General features: G+C 42.0%; 1 protein-coding gene across 6 annotated transcripts in view; it reads right to left on the reverse strand.

The window, feature by feature from the left end:
* PTPRM (protein tyrosine phosphatase receptor type M) overlaps positions 1 to 24,365 on the reverse strand; it is a 749,315-nt gene that overhangs the window by 423,777 nt on the left and 301,173 nt on the right. For all 6 annotated transcript variants that reach the window (XM_054985128.1, XM_054985127.1, XM_054985126.1 and 3 more), the window contains exon 7: positions 4,128 to 4,421. In XM_054985128.1, the coding sequence (XP_054841103.1) occupies positions 4,128 to 4,421 (294 nt within the window). The remainder of the gene's footprint in view (positions 1 to 4,127; positions 4,422 to 24,365) is intronic.

Genomic DNA, 24,365 nt, shown 5'->3' on the forward strand with positions numbered 1-24,365 from the left:
GTGGAAAGGTGGCATAAAAATGTTTAAAATAAATAAATAAATAAAAATAAATACATCTGGGAGAAATGGCGCATATTTCATAATCAAAATATGTGCATGTTTTCCGTAACATGAAAGTTAAGGAAGTTTTGTGTAAAACTGACACTGAAACTTGTTCATTTAAACTATAGTGATATTAAAAAAAACACTAAATGTACAATTTAGTTTATAGACTTATATCAAAGAATGTAAAGTAGTTTCATAATGTGTGTGAAAACAGTTAGAATTCTGCAGCTGCCTTTGGAGAATAGCCTTTATTTTCTTTGCATTCTAATTATAGATGCATTTATTTATCAGAGCTGGGAATCTCATTGTGCTAGGCAAAAATATACTTCATGAATTTCAGGGAACTAAAATTACAAAACATTCAGTATGTTGCTTTGAGTCTCAAAATGGTCTGCTTTTTCTCAAAGGAACAAGCTTATAGCATACAATTATCAATGCAATTTAAAAGGTGCAGTGATTCCTCTCTTCAAGTACTCCCATTTCTGTTAATTCTATAGTGTTTATTTGAGAACTGCACCACTTCAGCGCTAAGCAGTTGTACTGATTTATTATTAGTTTTAGCAACATAAGTTCTGAAGCCTTTAGGCCACTATTAAGCAAAGATGGAGCTCCATATAGCACGAAAGGACAAACTATTGCCTCACTTGACCAATTATGCTGTACTGTTCCCTCTTTGACTGATCTTGGAGAGGAATTTGAAAGCTTAGACTGACCCAATTATCTAGCTATGGATTCAACAAATCTCAAGTAGAGTTCTCCTTGTACAACATAGTTTTCCCACTGCAACCCTCTACAGCCCCAACAAACAGGCAATGAAAGGGTCAGAGGATGCTCAGGAACCAAAAAGTTTACAACAGAAGGGAGAAATGGTGGAAAAACCCCACTCCTTATATTAGCAGAAGTATACTGAAGGCACAGAAAGGTTAATACAGTTCAGCATGCTTTGTAGTCATGTGCATGTATGCACAAGAAAGTTATTTCAGAGACTGTAAAGAACAAGTTGCATTATGAAGGCATTTTTTATCTTTCCCCTTCATGAAGCACTCCATCTAGAAACACTATTCCATCCTCAGTACAAATTACACTTTCTATGTATCCTGGAATAATCATCTCCTACTAGCACTATGGATTAATCTATTCATTTATCTATCTCTAATAAAACTCTGCTTTAGGTCTGTGTACAGGTAGAAAGATTAGTACCTCTGATTACGATGAAGTCTCTCCACACAACTGTAAAAATATATGCATTTCTTTATACAAATGAGTCTATTGCCAGTTTCTTGAAAATGAATCCGGAAGTAGCAGTTATTTTTTAAAAAATATTATCATAGATTATAAAATTAAATGGATGAAAAGAAATTCCAAAAATAATTAATACCATATTAAAGACAAAAGTAGCGATATTCCATAGCTCAGGAATTACAAATCATATGTGGATCTTTGACATGCCACTTGTGGCTCTAGTAACCACCATTTTCCAGTGTGGCACCAACACCATATTCCAGGAAAGAAGGTAAGTCCACTGGTTTCTGGCTGCTACCTTGAAACTCTACCTGGACTGGAGGACAAGTAAGCTGCAAGCTTCCCTGAGCTGTGAACCTAGGGTTACCAGGTCCCTCTATCCTCTCAGTGGGAGGATAGGGCCTGGAACTTACCCTCCACTCCGGTGGCGGCATGATGACGTCACTTCCAGAAGCGATGTCACCACGCCAAGTACGTGGCGATGTCACTTTTGTAAGTGATGTCATTGCGCTGGCCACGGGAGTGCTCCCGCGCTCCGATTTAGCTGGTTTGGGGCCAAATCAGAGCACAAGGATGCTCGCGTGGCCACCACGAGGGGTGGGAGCGTGCACACGGCGCGTGCTCCTGAGGTGTGTGCCAGTGGTGGGCAAACTCCCGGGGATTTGCCCCCTCCTGATGATCGCCCACCAGTGGCGAGCACTCGCTAACCCTATGTGAACCAGAGATGGAAATAAAGAATCCATCCTCTCCAATAATGCCCCACCCTGCTCCACAGCCTTTGTGCTCTTATTCCAGCATCAAAGTGGCTGCTTGAGGACACTGGCCAGAGAGAAGACACAGAGAAGAGTAAAACCACCACCACAGCAGCCACACAGGAAAAGAACAGGCTGCCTATTTTGGCTCCCTTTCACCACAACAAGTTGATCTTCAGGTGCACTGTATCTGAGCTACTGTACCTCATGCTGAGGAAAGAGCAAGGAAACAAAAAGGGAAGCCCTTCCCCTCAGTCCAGATACACAAGGACTGCCTAGCTAAGGTTCAACACTAGGAAGAGCAATCTTACATGTTAGGGGTATATTGGTAACTTAAATGATATATATAAATATTAATAGCTGTATCGGAAATAGGGGGGGGGGAGTGGCGCACAGGGCAAATAGTAGTCATGTGGCTGGCTCTTTGATTGATGGTGAACATGGCTCTCTGTGAACCATAGAATGAGTACCACTGGACAAAAACATACGAACTATAGCAAAGAACAAATTACAAAAGTATTGTCATCTCAATGAATTTGAAGAATGTACTATACATATATATAGCAAATATGCATTTTTAAAGTTGCACTGCATATTGTCTTTGGGAAGTGATTTTGAAGATTTAAATGGTCAATAGATGGCAATCCCACTGAACAATGCAGAACCTTTAAGTATCTTGGGGTGACATTTAGTGAAAACCTCTCATGGAAAGCCCATCTGGCTATAACAAAAACCTCAATGAATACATTGAAAGGAGGGGTTTTAGTTGAGCCGGTCTTGAAATTGTTCCAGTGTAAGGCCATACCACAGCTTCTAAATGGTGCAGAGATCTGGGGTTGGAATGAACATTTGACCTTGATCCTTAACCAATTCAAACTCTCTAGCTTTCCCTCATGGCATTCCAGAGGCTTTAGTGCACACTGAACTTGGGTTATCTTCTTTCAGTGACCATTTGCACATGGCCATAGATTCTGGAGAAAGCAAATGAATTTCTCAGCGAGTACATTCTTAAGGCAAAGCAATTGAATGAATGCTGCATTCAGACACAGTTCGCTTCACTGGCTTTAACAATATCCTCCGTCATTATTACCTGGTGGTTGACTTTTGAGGTGTCCCCTAGCCCAGTCTTAATATACAAGACTGGATCTTTAAGACGGATACTGTGTTGGACAGAAGACCAATTCTCTGTTCCAAATGTTCTACCTGATCTAGTTGTTCAAGAGGGACCATGGCCGAGCCTCTTATTTGACCAAAATCACCTTTCTTAATTTTAGAATGGCTTTAATTTCTCTGAGGTTTCAAACCGTGCCCTCAGCCATTCTAGATTGCTGTTACACACAAATACCAATTGATGCCCCTTTCTGTATTTGTGGAGCATCAGTCTCCAAAGACCTTCTCCATTATCTTTTGTTTTGTCCTTTGTATTTCTTGGGGAAATCTTTAAAAACATTGTTCTTTCCCCTGTGGTGGAAAAAATAACCCTCTTTCTTTCCAACCTAGATCGACACATCTCTTATAGAGCAGAAAGTATGACCTGGCAGCTAAGAAAATCAGGGCTCAAGATGCACTTAATGGTTGAGACTCCGTCACTTATGTATAATGAAGGTGCTACGTGCTTTAAGTAATTTGTATGTGTTTTTTAACATCGTAGTTTTATTGTTTGATACTTATGTGTTTAATTAGTTTTATTTGCTTGATTGTGATGGCCTTTGATGGCAGGCAATAAATATTCTGAATATGAAGTTGCACTACATTTGAGCCAACAGCTACAAGATATGAACAGACTGGAAATAACTGAAAACAAGATCTTCTTACACCAGACATAGCCTAGCCACAGTTAAGCCTTTTAAGTTATCACTGCTTTCAATAGCAGTGTTAAATACATGCTTAATTCTAATTGAAACCAAAGGATCTTAAACATGCTTCTTTTTTAGCATGAGCATGTATATGATGGTTAAGTCTCAAAGTTATTGACTACTAGTTCTAATGTTTTAAACCCCAAAGTCTTCTGCATTTTAAAAAAAGTACTATGTGGTGTTACTCTGGAAATTTGTAGTAAAGATATCTGTCTTAAACAAGCTTACTCACCGGCACATTTTGTCCTTGTTTTAAGAGCTGGCCCGGGAGAGCCAGTACCTCCTTCACCTGGTCTAGTGAGCAGCACGCTAATTTCATATTCTGTGTCAGGATCCAAATGTCCAATTTTATAGCTTGTGGAGTCAACAGGTTGTATGTCATACCAGCTTCCACTTGAAGTGCGATATTCTACCTCTCTTTCAATAATGGGCCCATCTCCATTGATAGAATTTGCATTCAACTGTATCCATAAGTAGGTCGCACCAACAGAGGACAACTGAGGTGGTGCAATAGGAACAGGCGGCTCTGAAACAAATAATAATTGCAATTAAAACACTAATCCAGTACAGTTATATGATTTTGTATGATTTTACCTTTATTTTAAATCTGAATATTTATGTTACATATTATATTTGTAATCTGCGCGATGGTTTTGTTACTAGTAGCCTCTAACTTTTTTCTTCAGATATTAAGATACAGGACAATATCACTCCAGATTTTCAGTATGGTTATTTTATAGATAGAGACTTTCTTCACTAGAGTTTTAGCTCATCCAAGACCAGGTTTCTCTCAAAGAGCTATTTCTCATCTTCTTTCTTTTCTTTCTGAATGGAGTGCAACACTTTATAGTAGTAAAACCCTTAATCCTCAGTCTTTACACTCAAGGTCGAGAGAGTGAGGCTGAGAGTTGTCTTTGGCTGCAGCTCACAACACAGCCACTTAATTGCATTGCTGGTCAGCTGGCCTCCCCTACCTCAAACAAGCTCCTTGGGCCCAAGCCAGACATTAAAATTTACACAGTTATTGCCACGGTAGCTGTGAGTTCCCACTGGCAACTCCATTTAGAAGCACTTCAGGAGTCTGATTCACATCAGGACGTCAGTGCAAGAAGAAGAGGGGCTTCTAAATTCCCCTTACTGTTTTTACAATCTATAATGGCCCTAGCTGTCCATAATTCGACAAATAATGACCCCAGTACCATTTGAAGTTGAGAAAATGGTACACATGAAGGCAGGGGCCCCTCCTCCCCTTGTGTTGTGGTCCTGAGGTGAATTGGGCCACTGTGGTGCTTCTAAATAAAGTTGCCATCAGTAATTTGCATCTGCAGTGTGGCTGCAAGTCCCCATGGTGAACTTGGGTAAAATATAATGCCTGATTTGGCCCTCAGCATTCTAATGACATGTCTACATCGTTTGCTTCTTCCCCTTATAGCCAGAGAATCTGGCTATAAAATGAACTGTAAAAATGAACTACCTAGTCCAGCCATCAATCAGTATATGGAATTTTATCTCATAAGACACTTAAATGTTCTACCTCTTGAAAATCATAAATAAATTTCCATTTATTTTTGTGACTTAATTACTAATATGCCACTTTATAAACAAATTTATGTGCCTGTTGTAGTTTAGTTACCTTTTTTTCACTGCACTAACGTACTACTACTACTACTACTACTACTACTACTACTACTACTACTACTACTACTAGATAATAAATAATAGACTGGTAGGACTCTAATCTGGAGAACAGAGTTTGATTCCCTACTCCTCTGCTTGAAGCCAGCTGGGTGACCTTTGGTCAGTCACAGCTCTCTCAGAGCTCTCTCAAGCCCCACCCACATCACAGGGTGATCGTTGTGAGCATAATAATTAACACACTTAGTAAACCATTCTGAATGTGCCATTAAATTGTCCTGAAGGGCAGCATATAAATTGAATGTTGGTATTGTTTATTATTATTGTTGTTGTTATTGTTGTTGTTATTAATTTAAGAGAAGAAAAGCTTATTTTAAAAACTTTGTAAGCTTTTCTTAATGCATGCATCATATTCATTATTACATAATATTTAATCGTTCATATTATATTTTATTCACCTCTAGCTATATCCAGTATCTAAAAGGTATTCCCCATCCCCACGTTAGCCTAGAACTATTGTTAGTGAAGTTGCTTAGATCATAAGTGTCATACATAAAATACACAGCTACAAGATGTGGCAGTACATATTTCCTGATTCATGAGCTGTTGCCACTGACTCCTACAGGTCAAAAGTGACAAATGTGGCAGCAACTCAAAATGATAGCAAAAGTTCTTATTGATTATTACTGTTCAGTACAGATACATATCATATTAAATATATAGTGAACATTAAGAAAACAGTTAAGCATTATTTAGAATAACCAAGGAAAACACTGCTCCAAAGTTCAGCAACTGATATACCAATATTAATATGCTATGTTAAAGTAGTTTAATCATTTCAGTATTTATTAATTCACTGTTAACTGCAAAGAAACAGTTTCTCTACTGCTTATAAACAATAGCTTTATACAGAACGTGTGCTATTTACACAGCTGTTCTTAACTCAAAATGATTTAGCTTCATTTACAATCATTTTCAATCATCATTTTTTTTCAACCAAAGCATGGAATGGAACTTTGATAGAACATCCCGAGGCACTTAGGTAGCCATGCTGAAACAACAGTTAATTATGCTCCAATTTCAAGTGCTAGTAATGACTGTTGAACTGCCATTCAAAATTCAAGCTCAGGATTGCGGTTACAAAGGTTAGGCCTTACACCAATTAATTTTAGATCTTAAAAGTATTTGAAGTAGACTTGACTTTAATTGTTTTTCATTCTTAAGGGTATTTTCTGATCTCCAAAATATGGGTTCCAGGCAAAGCATTGCTTGTTCTGGAATAGGATGCACTCAATAAAATATGAAACTAAGCATAAGTAAATATTTCATGGAACACAAATTCAAAACCGAATGTGCAAAACTGCAATCACTGAAAATGACTGTGTTTGCAGTATTTGCCAGGAGGTGTGAAAACTCCACCTGTGATGTTGAACTTGGGAGTAGTATTTCATAAATGCAAGTTATTAATTGGGGTTGTAATACAAGTGAACAGGCATTTGTGAAGAGATTCTAAAACGGCTTCTACGCATGATGATGGCCACAGTGTAGAGATGGCCTGAAATTAATAAACTAGGTTTATTTATGCCTCAGCTTCCCATGCAGATCAGCCTCTGCCACACAGCTCTCAATTTTGCCAAAAACTCCTGTTAGGATTGTTGGTGTTGTTGGGTAAGGTTGATTCCAATTTGTAATCCTTTCTTTTTCAATGTTAAAATCTGATTTCACTTCTCCCTTCTGCATGCTGATACCTTAATTTTTTATGTTTCTGCTATTTTCTGTTTCCTTACTCCAAATTTTATGAACATGTTATTTTAATATCAATATGTATAAATGATGAATAAAATGGCATATAAATTGTGTATAAAATCATACAACATTTGTTTGTTTATTTATTTATTTATTTATTTAATATTTATACTCTGCCCTCCCCATACCAGCAGGCTCAGGGCGGATCACAACAAAGCTTAAAAACACATGTCACAATTCAGGCCATTAAGACCATTAAAAGCTTAACATACTTACATACCCTAGTTTAAAATACCATATCTATATAAATATAAAAACAAAAACATAGCAGCACATAATCTGGACAACCACCTTTTTGCCATCTCCAAAGCGTTTTTACCAGGAAGATATGTGGGAGATGGAAGGTGTCACTGGAAGGGAGAGCATATACTTAATTCCCCCTGGCTAGGGTGGGGAGCACCGCCTAGCATCAACCATATGCCTGGCGGAACAGCACCGTCTTACAGGCCCAGCGAAACACTAACAAATCTCGCCAGGCCCTAGTCTCATAAGACAGAACGTTCCACCAGGCTGGGGCCAGGACTGAAAAAGCCCTGGCCCTGGTCGATGCCAGGTGGGACTCCCTAGGGCCAGGGATCTTTAATAGATGTTTATCGCTTGAGCAAAGAGGCCACTGGGGTTCATATGGGCAGAGGCGGTCCCAAAAATACGCCAGTCCCAGTCCGCATAGGGCTTTACATAATACAAGCTGATCAATAAAATGAACAGTGAAAACCAGAGAATGAGGACTGCTAACAAACGTTTAAAAAATAGGGTCACTCATTCCAATTGCAGAGACAGATTCACATGGATGTTTCCATTTGAATGAAAACATAAATAAATATTAAAAGTATGATATCGCAGATGGCACAGTGGATTTGGATCAAAAGGGGATTCAAATTCCTACTTACAAACTTACTCTCTCCTACTCCAACGTATCTAACAAGATTTACTCCAAGTTACGCTTGCCAGTTCCCCTGTCCCCTGCCTCTACCAGCTGCTGCCCCTGTAGCTAGGCCAGAGGCAGGCCTGAGGCGTGTGTGCCAAGTGTGCAAACAACCTATCACCATACCAATGTCATTTTTGGTCCAACTCAGAAGTGCCAAGGAACAAATCTCTAAAAACTGTCCCCTAACACTAATTTTGAGGTTCATTTTTGAAGAATCACCAGCACCACCACGTCCAGCATGCCCTGGTGCTTCTGCTTCATGCTGGAAAGTGATTGGTAAGTACACGCTGCCTTGCCACCCCCTCCTCTGATTTGACCCCCAGGGGATTTGGCAATGCTGCTCCAAAGACAGAACTGATTAATCCCATGCATGCTATGTTAAGCTGCCAGAAATAAATGTGTAGTACACATATGTAAATGAAAACAAAGGTCAATATCAATTGAATCATAGAATCATAGAGTTGGAACGGGCCATACAGACCATCTAGTCCAGTGATGGCGAACCTTTTTGAGCCCAAGTGCCCAACTGCAACACAAACCCAACCTATTTATTTCAAAGTGCCAACACTGCAATTAAACCTGAATATTGAGGTTTTAGTTTAGAAAAAACAACTCATACAGTTGTCCGAACTAATTAACATCTCTCTCTCTCACTCACTCATGAGCCACGAACGAAAATAAAGCAAGATAAATGAAAGCTGTTTGCCTTTCTTTACACCAGCAGTGTCTTGCAAGCACTCTCTCTCTTACTCACTCGGGAGTCACGAATGGAAGTAAAGCAAGTTAAATGAAAGCTGTTTGCCTTTCTTTAGACCAGCAACATCTTGCAAGCACTCTCTCTCTCTCTCTCTCACACACACACACTTCGGAGTCACGAACGGAAGTAAAGAAAGTTAAATGAAAGCTGCTTGCCTTTCTTTAGACCAGCAGCGTCTTGCAAGCACTCTCTCTCTTACTCACTTAGGAGTCACGAATGGAAGTAAAGCAAGTTAAGTGAAAGCTGCTTGCCTATCTTTAGACCAGCAGCATCTTGCAAGCACTCTCTCTCACACACACACTTGGGAGTCACGAATGGAAGTAAAGCAAGTTAAATGAAAGCTGCTTGCCTTTCTTTAGACCTGCAGCGTCTTGCAAGCACTCTCTCTCTCCCTCAGGAGTCACGAATGGAAGTAAAGCAAGTTAAATGAAAGCTGCTTGCCCTCCTTTAAAAAGCCAGACCCAGCAGCCCAGCTGCTACCTCCGCTTCCTGCTGCTAAAGAGACGGGCAGCAGGGAGGCAGCACTGAGGAAAAGGAATCACGTGGGCAGGGCCAAAACCCATGTGATCGCTTTTCAACGCTAGGGGAACTCCATTGCATTACGTTCCCCCTCCAAATGAGCCCTGGACTTAGTGATCCAGTGACATGGCTTGCGTGCCCACAGAGAGGGCTCCACGTGCCAGCTGTGGCACGTGTGCCATAGGTTCGCCATCGCTGATCTAGTCCAACCCCCTGCCCAGTGCAGGATCAGCCTAAAGCATCTCTGACAAGTATTCATCCAGCCTCTTCTTGAAAACTGCCAGTGAGGGGGAGCTCACCACCTCCCTAGGCAGCTGATTCCACTTTTGAACTACTCTGACCGTGAAAAAGTTTTTCCTAATATCCAGCCGGTACCTTTGTGCATGTAATTTAACCCCATTGCTTCGCGTCCTACCCTCTGCTGCCAACCGGAACAGCTCTTTGCCCTCCTCCAAATGACAGCCTTTCAAATATTTAAAGAGAGCAATCATGTCCCCCCTCAACCTCCTCTTCTCCAAACTAAACATTCCCAATGCCCTCAGCCTTACCTCATAGGGCTCAGTCTCCAGACCCCTGATCATTCTCGTCGCTCTCCTCTGCACCCTCTCGATTTTGGCCACATCCTTTTTGAAGTGAGGCCTCCAGAACTGCACACAATACTCCAGGTGTGGCCTGACCAAGGCAGTATAGAGAGGGGTTATGACCTCCTGCGATTTCGATGCTATGGCCCCTTTGATACAACCCAAGATTGAATTAGCCTTTTTTGCCACTGCATCACACTGACGGCTCATATTTAGTTTACAGTCCACTCTTACCCCAAGATCCCTTTCACATATATTACTGCTCAGAAGTGTATCCCCCATCCAGTATTTGTGCTTCCCATTTTTGTGGCCCAGATGTAATACTGTGCACTTGTCTTTGTTGAATTGCATCCTATTCACAGCTGCCCACTTCTCTAGAGTATTCAGGTGTTGTTGAATTTTAATTCTATCTTCTTGGGTGTTTGCTACTCCTCCCAATTTGGTATCATCAGCAAATTTAATGAGCAGCCTTTCCACTCCTTCATCCAGATCATTGATAAAAATATTGAAAAGTACCGGGCCCAAAACCGAGCCCTGCGGTACCCCACTGGACACCTCTCTCCAATCAGATGAAATGCCGTTGACCACCACTCTTTGGGTGCGGTCCTCTAACCAGTTCCCTATCCACCGAACTGTCCTATAGTCCAGTCCACAGTCTTCCAGTTTGCCCATCAGAATGTCATGGGGGACCTTATCAAAAGCTTTACTGAAATCCAGGTAAATCACGCCAACAGAGTTCCCCAATCCAGTAAGTTGGTCACTTGATCAAAGAAGGAAACCAGGTTGGTCTGGCAAGATCTGTTAGGAACAAAACCATGCTGACTTCCCTGGATCACTGAGCGGTCCTTCAGATGCTTACAGATTGATCCCTTTAAAATCTGTTCTAATATCTTTCCAGCAACAGAAGTCAGATTGACCGGCCTGTAGTTTCCCGGGTCATCCTTCTTCCCTTTCTTAAAGATTGGGATAACATTTGAGCTTCTCCAATCTTGTGGCACATCCCCAGTCCTCCAGGAGGCCTTGAAGATGATGGACAGGGGTTCTGCAAGTTCTCTACAAAGTTCGTTCAGCACTCTTGGGTGCACCCCATCTGGCCCAGGGGATTTGTATTCATCCAGTGCAGCCAGATGCCTCTCCACAACCTCTTTGTCAATGTCAATTAGCCACTCAGGTGTCCTGCCACATTTTCTACTATCTCTAGATGTGCCTGAATTCTTCAGGGAGAAAACAGAGGCAAAAAAGTCATTAAGCCTGTCTGCTTTTTCTCTGTCCTGCATCAGAGTTTCTCCATCTACTCCCAACAGCGGTCCAATTGCCTCTTTTACCTTACGTTTGCTTCTCACATATCTGTCGAAGTTTTTCTTATTGTAGCAAGCCCTCCTGGCCAGACCCAGCTCGTACTGAGCTTTGGCCTCTCTGATGGCTGATCTGCAGTACCTAGTAACCCTCATATACTCCTCTTTAGAAGTCTGTCCTTCTCTCCATTTCCTGAACATTTCCTTTTTCTCCCTTAGCTTATTCTGGAGCTCTCTGTACAACCACATCGGTTTCTTGGAGCCCTTACCATGTTCACGTCTTGCTGGGATAGTGAGGGCTTGAGCTTGCAAAAGCTCGTGTTTGAGAATGGCCCACCCTTCACTCGCTCCTTTCTCTTCCAGTACACTCCCCCACGGAATGGCTCTCATCAAGCCTCTGAGTTCATCAAAGTTAGCCCTACGAAAATCTAACCTACGAGTCTGGCTATGAACTTCCTTGGCCCCCCACAGCAACTGGAATTCAAGGAGGACATGGTCACTTCCCCCTAAGGTCCCCACCACCTTCATCTCATCTACCAATTCTTCCCTGTTGGTTAATATCAAGTCTAGTATGGCCGAGCCCCTTGTAGCTTCCTCCACCTTTTGAAAAAGGAAGTTATCAGCCAGGAAGTTCAGGAAATTGCGTGATTCATGACGCTTTGCTGAGCCTGTCTCCCAGCACACACCCATAATTACAAGGTTCTGATGTCTGGATACTCTACCAATCTGTTCAAAGAGGGCAGCATCCATTTCTTCTCGCTGGGTCAGGTGGTCTGTAGCAGACTCCAACAATAATACCCTTTGTCCTTCCTCCCCTTATTTCTACCCATATGCTTTCCACCGGGCTGTCCGCCCCATTCTCCGTAACTTCTTGACAATCAAGCCCTCTCCTCACATACAACGCCACTCCACCTCCTCTTCTACCCTTCCGGTTTTTCTTGAACAACTCATATCCATCCACTACCACATTCCAGTCATGGGAATCATCCCACCAAGTCTCAGTAATTCCTACTATATCGTAGCCCTCTGTTTGCAATAGAAGCTCAAGCTCTTCTTTCTTATTGCCCATACTTTGGGCATTGGTATATAGACACTTGTAGCCTTGTACCTTTGTTTGACCTTTCCTACCCAGGTGGGTCCCCACTGTGTTCACTTCATCACTGAAATCACCATGTCGATCATCCCCTTCCCCTTGTGGCATCAGTTTAAAGCTCTCCTGATGAAGTTCTCCAGGTTCGTTCCAAACGTTTTCTTCCCTGCCCTTGAGACGTGAAGCCCATCACGTGCTAGAAGGCCTTCTCTAAGAAAACCTATCCCATGGTTCCAGAACCCAAAGCGCTCCTGCCGGCACCACCAACTCAGCCAATGAATCACCTCAAGTATGGTCCGCTCCCTACGTGTTCCTCTTCCTGTGACTGGAAGAAGAGAATACCACCTGAGCCCCCAATGTCTTCAACTGCCTTTCAAGAGCTTCATAATCCTCTTTAATTCTTAAGACAGTATTCGCAGCCGTGTCGTTCATTCCCACATGAATCAGCACAAACGGGTACTTATCAGCAGGCTTGATGAGTTTCGGCAGCCGGTCGCTAATATCCTGAATTCTGGCCCCCAGCAAGCAACACAACTCTCGGAATAGGGGATCAGGCCCAGAGACATGGCGTTCCATACCCCTGAGCAAAGAGTCCCTGATGACTACCACCTTCTGTTATTTTCCACTTCCGTGTGGCCCCATGTCTTCTGCACACCCTCTTCCAGATCTTTGCGGTTCTCCTTCCACTCTCATCTCCGTCACCATCTCTAGCACTTCAAAACAATTCTTGAGCTCGAGTGGACAAGAGCATCTTCTTCATTGACGTCTTCGGGTTTGTACCATAGATCTGAGAGGAGGCTCAGAAGGGAGATCGACTCTTCTCCTCCTTGACTTTCCTCTTCTTGGCTGTGCAGAGCCCCCAGGCTGTTGTCAATAAAATCCTCTCCCTCCTTGATCTCCTGAAGGGTGGTGATCCTCTCCTCCAGGCTCTGAACCTTTTCTTCCAAAACTCTGACCAGCTTACACTTCTGGCAAGTGAACTTTGTCTTCTCTTCTGGTAGGAAAACCAACATGGGACACTCCATGCAGGTGACTGCGAAGGGGGCTTCAGTAGACATGATTGCCTTCCAAATATATACCTAGAGTACCAGCAGAACCAGTATACCAGCAGAGTTTCAGGTCCCCCAGGCTAAGAGCCACAGGCCAAGAGCCCTTTAGCTCTCACCCTTCGGCTTGCGCCTCTGGCGAGGAGGAGCCTTTTGTTTCAAAAGGTCACTTCCTGCCTAGCCCAGCAGGGCCCCAGGACACTAGGGGGCGGGGCTTGTAGCCAAGAGCAACAGCAACCAGCAGCAAACAACAGCAAATCACTCAGCTCCCAACAGCCCCACACAGAACTTAACCAGAACCACTGATACAGTTAACAGAGATTACTGTAACGATTTGTCCAGATCATGAACTCCTAGGTGTGTGGCCATCACACATACAACCAGAAAATGCAGGGCTGTTTGAATGAAAGACAAGCAGCTCCCCTTGGTACACTTAGTATCTTCCTAGCATGAGCTCCCTCATCAAGCCACACTGACTTTTCATGACAGCTTTAGATGTTACCCAGAAACATCAAAAAAGATGTATAGCAGTTTATCCTAATAATTTGAAGGATTTTTGAAAAAAAAAATTGTATTAAATCAAATCAATATCTGTCATGAAAGATAAAGGTGTAATCTAAATCATATCATTTCAGAATTAAATAATTTTAGGTCCTGTCCATCTACAGTAAACAAAAAATAGTTGTAAGTTTTACTTTTTGTTCCCTATACCAAGTAGGATTATATTGCATGTTAGCTGCAATATAGCTGGGCCATTTTTCTTACAAAGTTTTCTGACTATGAAAGACTAAAGGATTCATTGTTGGCCTTATAGCAATGAAGCATGTACAGCATGTTCTTATCACCCATAGAAATGAGCAGATCAAATATGGGATAGTTTTCCTTTATTTTAGCTGAAATTAAATACATGGGATGGGCAACAGTGCTGACACTGACAATTTTAGAAACAAAACTGTATGTATAGATCATATGAGGAACAGAAATTTGAGCTCATAGAGAGTGAAGTGGATTTTTTCCCCACAATAAAATTCTAAATTCTCTTCTGTTTAATTCCTACAATTAAGTTGGTCGCCAAATCTTTATTTACCTCTCAATTTAGTTCTAGTTTTAGCACCTGGCTCTATAAAATATATAACTTGATTGAATCATATGGATTTTCCAGGAATTATTTCGACTGAATGTGACAATTAGTAACTAAACAAAAATGAAACAAAACATTAGAGACATTTTGGTATACAGAGGGCTTTTCCTCACACACAACTTATTCCTGATTTTCTTAGCAGTTGATCCCCAATCACTGGAATTGATCTGGTTATTCTGCACATCTGCCCCCTCTTTGTATTTTCACAGTTGTGAAGTCAGTTTATTTTGTTAAATGACCAGGATTTTTAAAATAAAGATTGAAAAAGAACACGGGGAAGTCTGCCTGGGGAAGCCTAAAAGGAGAGTAGCTCCATCACCCATACCTAACCCCCTCCATGGTCCAAACCGAAGAGCCCCAACTAGGCTGACTCAAAAATAGCAGGCAGAGGCTGGCAACAGCAGGGAAAACCAGCCTTGGTTGAGATAGAGCCTGGCACAGCAGTAGCTATGTGATTTTCAAACTGTGCTCTTTTTTGGTGCCAGTAGTTGCCACCCCCTTCCCCTGGCCCCAAGGGCTTTTGCAATTTTTTTAAAAAAATAATTATTTTCATAGCATTATATCAACCTACCATTGTAACAATACATACAGCATATTCTCTGATTTTCCAGCTTTTATAAGAGGAAGAAAGAGGGTTGTGCTTACCTGTAACTGTTGTTCATTGAGGTCTTCTGTGTAGGCACACATGAAACTGTGCATGCACAGGCCTGCTTTAAAATTCACTAGAGGGCGCCCAACACCTCCCAGAGCACAGGCATGGCTGTTTTCCCACCAAAACCTATTCTCAGGAGGTGTGGCACCCACTACCCTCAGCTCCTCTTTGCCTCCACACTCCTCAAAAGAAGAGCATCAGTGGAGTATGTGTGCCTGCACAGAAGACCTCAATGAACAACAGTTACAGGGTAAGTGAAACCCTGTTTTCATTGTCCATCTTCTTGTGCAGTCCCACATGGGAGTTTAACAAGTTTCTTACCTGGGTGGTGGAACTTGCTCATCAGTGGAATACAGATTGCAGCATTGCTGCGCCCACTGTGGTCTCTCGTCTGTCAAGGATGTCTAGGGTGCAGTGTCTCACAAAGGTCTCCACCCTGCAGATGTCCATCAGGGGAACTCCTCTCAGAAACGCTGTTGACGTCACCCGTGACCTATTAGAATGCACATGTACCTCGTAGTGGGCAAGGTAAGTTAGCATTCTTATAGCATAGCTTAAGAGCTACCACTCATCGTGCGATGGTCTGTGGGCTAGCCCATTTCCCTGTGGGCCCTGCATAACAGATAAACAGTTGTCAATCAATCCTGAAATCTTTTGTGTGGTCTAAATAGAACAATATTGCTCTCCTTACATCTATCGTGTGAAGTGTCCTCTCTGCCTCATCCGAGGGATTTGGGAAGAAAACGAGCAGTGAACACTCCTGTGTCATGTGGAACTTCGACACCACCATGGGTAAGAATTTCAATGTTGGTCTCAAGACTACTGTCATGGGCTGGGCCCGCCCAAGCTGGGAGTCCAGGTACTAGCACGAAGTCAAGGGGTGTTCAAAAGTCACAAGCCAGGTCCAGTCCGTAGTCAGAGCACAAGGTTAATGCCAGGGTTGCCTCCAGGATCCAAAAAGCCAAGCCAAGTCCAGTCCGTAAGTCAGAGCACGAGGGTATCAAGTCAAGGTGCAGGCAAGAGCAAGACACAAGGTACCAGGGAGTGGTTGCAGGTAGTTGACACGTTGCTTCCACGCCTGGCAGTTGCTCCTGACTGGCTTTTATAGCCAGGCGTGATTTTCAGCCAGCTGCTGGGGCTCCATCCTGATGCTACTCATCATCACTCTCCAGCAGCTGGCGTTGGCTCAGGAGACGAGCACTGCGCCGTCTCTCCTGCAGTTCCAGTCTCTGGCGCTGCCTGCGGCGCTCTCTAGGTGTGGGTGAGCCTGGGGGGTGGAAGCCCCTGGCTGGGCTTCCCCTGTGGTGCTGGCAGTCCCTGACTGAGCCTCCCCTGTGGAAGTTCCTGGCTGAGCTTCCCCTGTGGTATTGGGGCTAGAGGGTGCTGGTGTCTCAGCTGCTAGCTGTGAGCCTTGATCAGCCAGCAGCTGCTGCTCATGATTGCTGGCTTCTGCTGAGTCAGGGCTAGGGCTGGCTACACAGAACTCTTCTTCTCCTGAGGAGTCCTGGCTGGCTACACGAGGCTCCTCTCCTCCAGAGGAGACCTCACTCTCAGACTGGGCTATGACACCTACCTTTTCGGCATGCACTTTAAGAATGGTTGGTCCACACAGAGGGCTGCCAATTCGCCAATCCTTCTAGCTGAAGTCATTGCAATCAACATTGCTACCTTCATGAATATGTCTCTTAGGTGGCACATAGCTACAGGTTCAAAGGATCTTGACATTAATTTAGTCAATACCAATTTCAGTGACCACTGGAGTACTATCTTCCCCATGGGAGGGAACATGTTCTTTAGACCCTTCATGAACAATCTCGAGGTGTAATGTGAGAACACTGACCTTTTATCAATGGGCATATGAAAGGCTGAGATGGCTGCTAGATAAACTTTCACTGATGAAACAGAAAATCCCTTACTATTCAGTTCTTTTTTCTATGTAGCTCCAATTCGGCTGGTTCCAACGTCGGGTCCAATCCTTGAGCTTGCAAAGGTGGCGGAGTAACACCCAGGGTCGGATCGGGTCTCTCAATTTCAATCGTCAGATCCAAGATGTAGATGGATCTGATCTTGCCAGTGATCTTGACTCCAACGGGCGCTTTTGGCCCCGACCAGAGTAGAACAGACTCTATGGTTCCCGAGAGATGGAGGGAGCTCAGATCTGAGACGGCGTCGGTTCTGACAGGGAGGTCTGGGATGTTGAAGTTGGATCCGGTTGGCTCGTGGAGCCCTCTGATGGGGTCACCCTAGCAGCTTTTGGCTGCAGATTCGTTGCCGCTAGCGCCTTCGCTGAAAGGGCCGCTTTCAAGTGGGAGGCCTGTTCAGCACAAGCTTTTGGAGTGAAGCCCTGGCAGATCTTGCAAGTTTGGCTGTTGTGCTCCTTGCCCAAGCATAGGAGACAAAGCGAATAGGCTGTTTCAGTGGGAAAACAGATGCACCTGCGCTCTGGGAGGTGTTAGGCACTCTCTAGTGAATTTTAAAGCTACAAAATCCTGTCTGGCAGGTCTGCGCATGCACAGTCCCATGTGGGACTGCACGAGAAGCTCGACAATGAACTACATGTTTCACAATGTATTTATGAGACCTTTTGAAATAGATTTCAATAGAATAGAATAGAATAGAATAGAATAGAATAGAATAGAATAGAATAGAATAGAATAGAATAGAATAGAATAGAATAGAATAGAAAACAGAATAGAATAGAATAGAATAGAATAGAATAGAATAGAATAGAATAGAATAGAATAGAATAGAATAGAAAACAATTTCTCCAAGACCAAAAGCAGTGATCCGACCAATGGGAATAACATTCTGGCCAATAACAAATAATAAATAAAGAGATGTTATGGTATAGGGGCAGTGCTCTTTTACCATGACATCAGCAAAGCAATAACAACAATACTTTGACTAACATATTGTGAACTATACTCATGATGCTTGCAGCATTTGATGTAGGACTGTTTTGAATTCTGTAAAATTGTTTTGTGTGTATTTCATGATTCGATCTCACCTGGTAAATTTTATTTTCTTACTTTTAACTGTTATTCTTTTGACATGTTTTGTTACGGCCACACAAACAGTTATGAAGATGTAACTGTTATGAATGAATGTAATTAATAAACAGATTTGTACATCTTAGAATCTCCACTTGTGCAAAAATTTTGAGAAAGTTATGCTGTCCAATTATATTCATAACAAACTGGTAGATTGAACCACTGTTATCAATGTATGAAACAAGAAATTAAACTCTGCTTAATTAAGTTTTAATTTCACACAGAAGACACACACAGAAAAGCAGAGACAAAGATTCATATTTTAAATATACTTAAGCATTTACCTGTTCAGCATTGCTGATTTCTCTATTTACATGTATTTATTAATATCATAAACCTTGTCATAGTTTTGTCCTTAATTTTATAATACTGTTATGTTAGAAAGATCTTTGTACCTTCGATGCTATTTTAGGTGATTAATCTTTCATTTGACAAGGAAAAGACATACAAACCACAATCAATGCAGATGGTCACCTTCTCATGCCCTTACTTAAAACCTAACAAAACTCCTTCTGGCCAGTCAGACACCTCAGTGTGCCTGGTATAACCTCAATAAGCGGTTTGAACTTTGCAATCATCTGGTATCTTCTCAGACAGGCTCATTCTCCCATATTTAATCAATGTTGCAGCAGACAACTATCAGGAAAATAATCATTGTATGAACTATACGTAAAAACACTAAATTACTTCCCAAATATATTTAATCAGCCTGTCTTGCTGCTTTCCTTCTCTACAATGTTTGATTATTTGTATGTCACCTGTTGGAAAACAGATATTGGGTCGTTTCCTATTTTGTTTTGTTTTAATAAATCTCTTACTATTATCTAATAAGTAGGTTAACATTTTGACTACAAGTCATATAAAATGTATGTTCATCAAATTCCTGCTGGGCCACCTTTCATATTGAGCCTAATTGGTCATACAATGGCACCCTCCTTTTTTTCTTGCTAATCTGACAATAGGGATGTGTAAATGAACACATTTATTTAAATTAGGATATATTCAATTATGTCAATCAGGTATGGGCAGCTCATTCTGTCAGTACAAAGTATGTTCCATCCAAGCAAGGGTCCTGTCAAGTGAGGCTCCTCTTGCATCGTAAGGCTACTCTTTTTGCACTAATAGAAAATGCCTTCTGCCAAAAGAATATTCCTTGTGCTAAAAAAAATGCAGTGCCCTTAGCTGAACACGTGGTTGGCTATCAGCTATTTACTTCAGCATGGTATTATTTTAAAACTTTAAATTCTATACCTAAAAGAATATACATTCATTTCTGCCACAGTAAACAAAGTGATAGTAAAATGTAGGTATTTATTTATTTGATTAGTTGTATTTCCACCCTGTCTCTCTTATGTGGAAATTAAGTTAGGGTACATAAAACCAACCTGCCTAACTTTGGTAACGTTTTTGCATTGCATATCTTCTATGAGCACATAGCCAGACTTTAAAGTATGTGTACAGCAGGGCAAGAGAGGCAGGAAATGTCCTGGGAGAAGGTATGCATCCCAGCACAGGCTACAAAAGAAAATAAATCTAGGTTGGTAAAGACTAAGTCCGTCATACCACCACAGGTCCACAAGCTAACATCCCTACAAAATGGCTATGTATAACCCTATACCTTCAAAGCTTACAAGTTGTCTTTTGAAAATATCCTTTTTCACTGAGTGCATTCAGTGCCTAGTATTCTAAAATAACACATTTGTACACAAAATTCAGAGGAATCAGCAACATGAACCTACTTGTCCACTCCAGTCATTTTCAGAGACCATGCTTTGGGTGCTTCCGCCATCAGAAGCTAAATGGGTGGCAACCTGAGAAAAGGCCTTGTTGGTCATGGCACCAAAATTTGGAATTCACTCCCTAGGGAGATTAGTCTGTCTCTGTCTGTCACAGACTTCCACCAGCATGTGAAGATTTTTTTTGTTTTGCCTGGCAGATTCTCAGTAAACTCTTATTGGTCTTCCTCCCTGCATGTATTTATTTGTTTTTTGTTTATATATATGTCTATATGTTTTTATTATATTTATATATACATTGTGTTATTTTAATGTTTTAATTTTTTTAATATATGGTTTTGCTGCCTTGGGGACCATATTTGGATGGAAAGGCAGCATATACATATTTTATATAAAATAAATATACACATAAAATTTTAATTTGTAAAATGTCAGTAGTGATGCTGAAGAATACAAGATGACATTTCTACATAATGCACATTTTTCATGCATTGTGAAATTTTTTGCTTAGAAAATACTATCTTCTAAATTATTATATGTTGCTAAACGTTCCGTAATGGAAGGGGTATGGAAGATATTCCTGTATTTCACTTTCATTACTCTAATGCTTACTGAGATGAATGTCTGAAAGAACTGCATTTCCAAAAATATAACTCAAACAGCAATCACATATGAGAATCTAAGAGGAAAGCACCCATGAGTTGTTTGCTTCCTCTTCTGGACAGCTGAGTGTGTTATTACCAATTCTTTGTCTAAGGCTCTTTGACTAAACATGCAACCCCCACTGCTGAATCAGACTGGGAATCCTGTACTTCACATGTGTGAGCTCCTCTCAGAAAACATAAATCTTTGTGTAGATTCCCTCTGAAATCGGGGCGTTGAGGTGACTACAGTCTCTTCCTCAAGCTAGCCTGCTTTATCAGAAAAGACAGGTTCTGAAACTTCCAAAGTCTCCTGAGACTCCCAAATAACCAGCGCTTTTTTTCTGGGGAAAGAGGTGGTGGAACTCAGTGGGTTGCCCTCGGAGAAAATGGTCACATGGCTGGTGGCCCCACCCCCGATCTCCAGACAGAGGGGAGTTTAGATTGCCCTCCGCGCCGTCAAGTGGCGCGGAGGGCAATCTCAACTCCCCTCTGTCTGGAGATCAGGGGGCGGGGCCACCAGCCATGTGACCATTTTCAAGAGGTTCTGGAACTCTGTTCCCCCGCGTTCCCCCTGAAAAAAAGCCCTGCAAATAACACTATGGAGATGCAAACTCTATCTGATCTGAGCTTTTTCTCTCTCGCTCCCCTCTCCCTTCTGGCTCTTCCATTCCTCTCAGATCGCAGTATACAGTTTTTCTTACACAGAAATTATCTGTATGTAAGAATAATATCATGCATCGATTCTGATAAAGAATGACTCAAAAGGAGAGGGAGAGAGAAGCAGGCTTCTTCCTTAGTCTGCCTAGCTAAATGTCACCAAGCTGCTTCTGCTCGGGGCCAAACTAGACGATATCCATGTCCCCAATTCTGCCATTGGAATAGAGAGCCATATTAGCACTTGTGTTGTGTTATAACTATGGTGTGTGGGAAGAGACTGAGAGGCTTTTCTCTCCCCCCACCCCAATGCCATTTTTGGAGACAGGAGCCCCTCATTCCTCTGCACCACAGGCCACCATGGCAAAAAAAAAAAATCTAAAATGATGCTGCACCTTTGTGGCAGACTCAGGGATTCAGTATCATCCAGTTTGGCCCTCAGACTCTATCAGGTAGTAGTTATCCTGCTGAAGGGACAGGAGAGGGGAAAAAGGCCACTTTCACTAAGCAGAAGCCAGATCAATGACTATACAACTGCTAACTTAACAGATATTAATAGTTTGGTATAGAGGTTAACAGTGCGGGACTCTAATCTGGAGAGCCAGGTTTGATTCCCCACTCCTCCACTTGAAGCCAGCTGGGTGACCTTGGGCTAGTCACAGTTCTCTGGAGCTCTCTCAGCCCCACCTACCTCACAGGGTGTTTTGTTGTGGGGATAATAATGACATACTTTGTAAATCATTAAGTTGTCCTGAAGGGCAATATATAAATCAAATGTTGTTGTTGTTGTTGTTGTTGTTGTTAGTATGTTTCTTAATTCTTTATTAATATAAGCTGTCTCATGCTTTTTTAAATAGTGTATGGGAAATAAATAAATAAATAATAAATGCATGCAGCAGCCCTGACAGTGCAATTATAAAGCAATGGTGTAACTCCACTTTAAATTGCACTGTGAATCATACCAAAATTTTCCTTCATGTACAATAATTAATCCATTACAAAGCCAAGGGGGAAAAAACTGTAATTGTTCATTGTCTTTTGGCTCACTGGCCATTTAAAATATAAAGTTTATGCAGTTTTCTGTGAAAATGTTTTGAAAAATAGGGCAAAATGTAAATCCTTTGAAATTGGCTATCAGTAACAACCCAAATGAGCTTAAATATCCCATAAAGTTGTTATTTAAATATAAGCTGTTCCAAGGTCAGTGTATTTATTAAAGTGGGCTTTTTAGGTCACAAAAAATGGCCTGCACATGCTCTCGTAAAAGGTATGGCACAAACAACTGGGATTACCATAATTACTTCATCATGCTACAAGTAGCTAATGGGATTACACCTTAAGGGTAAGCAATTATTCACCACACACAGTATAATGAGCTGAGAAAGGGGGCTAAATAACATAAGGCTATGATAAATAAGTTCATGCATAGAAGGTTCAAAGTCAATAGAAGCAAACTGCAACAAGTTCAGACAACCTGACTCGGCAGGCAAGTTCTTTGTCCTCATTCTCTCATTTCTTTACATCTTATACCAATTTTCTTGATCACACATCCTTTGCAGCCCACGATATTTTGATGCCTGTATTTGATTGAGATGTTCTTAAAATTTTTAATTCCTGCTTTTTCACTTTTTGAAAAATCCCAATCTTGGGCTTTTGCTGCAACTCTCCTGAGGCACTGATCAACAAACATTCATATAGGAAGTCAACTAGGATTTGTACAGCAATATTTCAATAGTTTATTCTTCCTTTTTACTAATACCTTACACTTCAAAGGTGCATCAGACTCTTGCCTTCTTCTTCTATTAGCCTACCAGAAAAAACTCAACTCTTCCACCTTCAGCAGCTCAGTTGCTCCCCGCTTCCTCTTTTTTCTGGCTAAAATTGTATGGCTCAGGAAATAAACTCCTTTGTCTCCACCATCTGCCTCTGCCACTTAACGACAGTAGTATTTCAGCTGCTGGATGATTAAATCCCATTTTAAATGAATGCTGGTCATTTGTCTAGTATGATCATTCAGCAATGGCAGCTAATGACAGTTTCATGATACTTTCCAGTTTAAAGATATTGGAGAGGACACCTCAGCAACCAGGGGAGGGGAAGACAACAACAGAAAGTAGTTTGGAATTTGAAAACAATGAAGTTAGCTGAAACTGGGGCTGCAGTACTGGGAGGGGGAGGGTCTGCACAACTTGTTCTATACAGTTAAACTGCCTAATTCCTATATTATCTTATCGTATGTTTGTAAATAAGGAAAACATTACAAAGACACCAAACATCCCCATATCTCTCATCCCAACATACTTCAAAAGGTCGATATGAAGATAAAAAGGAGAGAATTTTATAAGCAGCTGTGGGTTCCCGAGGTAAGAGTGATGAGGTATACATGAAGTAAATAAATAAATCTAATCTTCCTATATAATTGAGTAAGCGTGTTTCAGACAACTCACTTTATACCCTGGTGCACCACCAGAGGGCGCTGCTGCAGAGGAAAGCCCAGGTAACTCACCATAAAGCTCCAGAAAACATGCTGTGGTGGGAAGCCCAGGCAGGGAACAGGAGCGGAGCAGGTGACAATGCTCTCCTTGCGCCTTAACCCGCTGGTATTAGGTGCAGAGCGGGTGGCAATGCCCACCCCCCACCTTAACCCAGCTAATATTAGGAGCGGAGCAGAGGGTAATGCCCGTCCCCTTTCAGCCAGCTGGTATTAGCAGTGGAACAGGTGGCAATGCCCGCCCCCTGCCTTAACCCAGCTGGTATTAGGAGTGGAGCAGGTGACAATGCCCACTCCCCTTCAGCCAGCTGGTATTAGCAATAGAGCGGGGGGCAATGCAAACTCCCTGTCTTAACTCAGCTGGTGTTATGAGTGGAGCAGGTATCAATGCCCATCGCCCACCTTAACACAGTGGATATTAGGAGCGTAACACCTGGCAATGCCA

The sequence above is a fragment of the Eublepharis macularius genome, chromosome 7 (genome assembly GCF_028583425.1).
Source record: "Eublepharis macularius isolate TG4126 chromosome 7, MPM_Emac_v1.0, whole genome shotgun sequence".
NCBI classification, from domain to species: domain Eukaryota; kingdom Metazoa; phylum Chordata; class Lepidosauria; order Squamata; family Eublepharidae; genus Eublepharis; species Eublepharis macularius.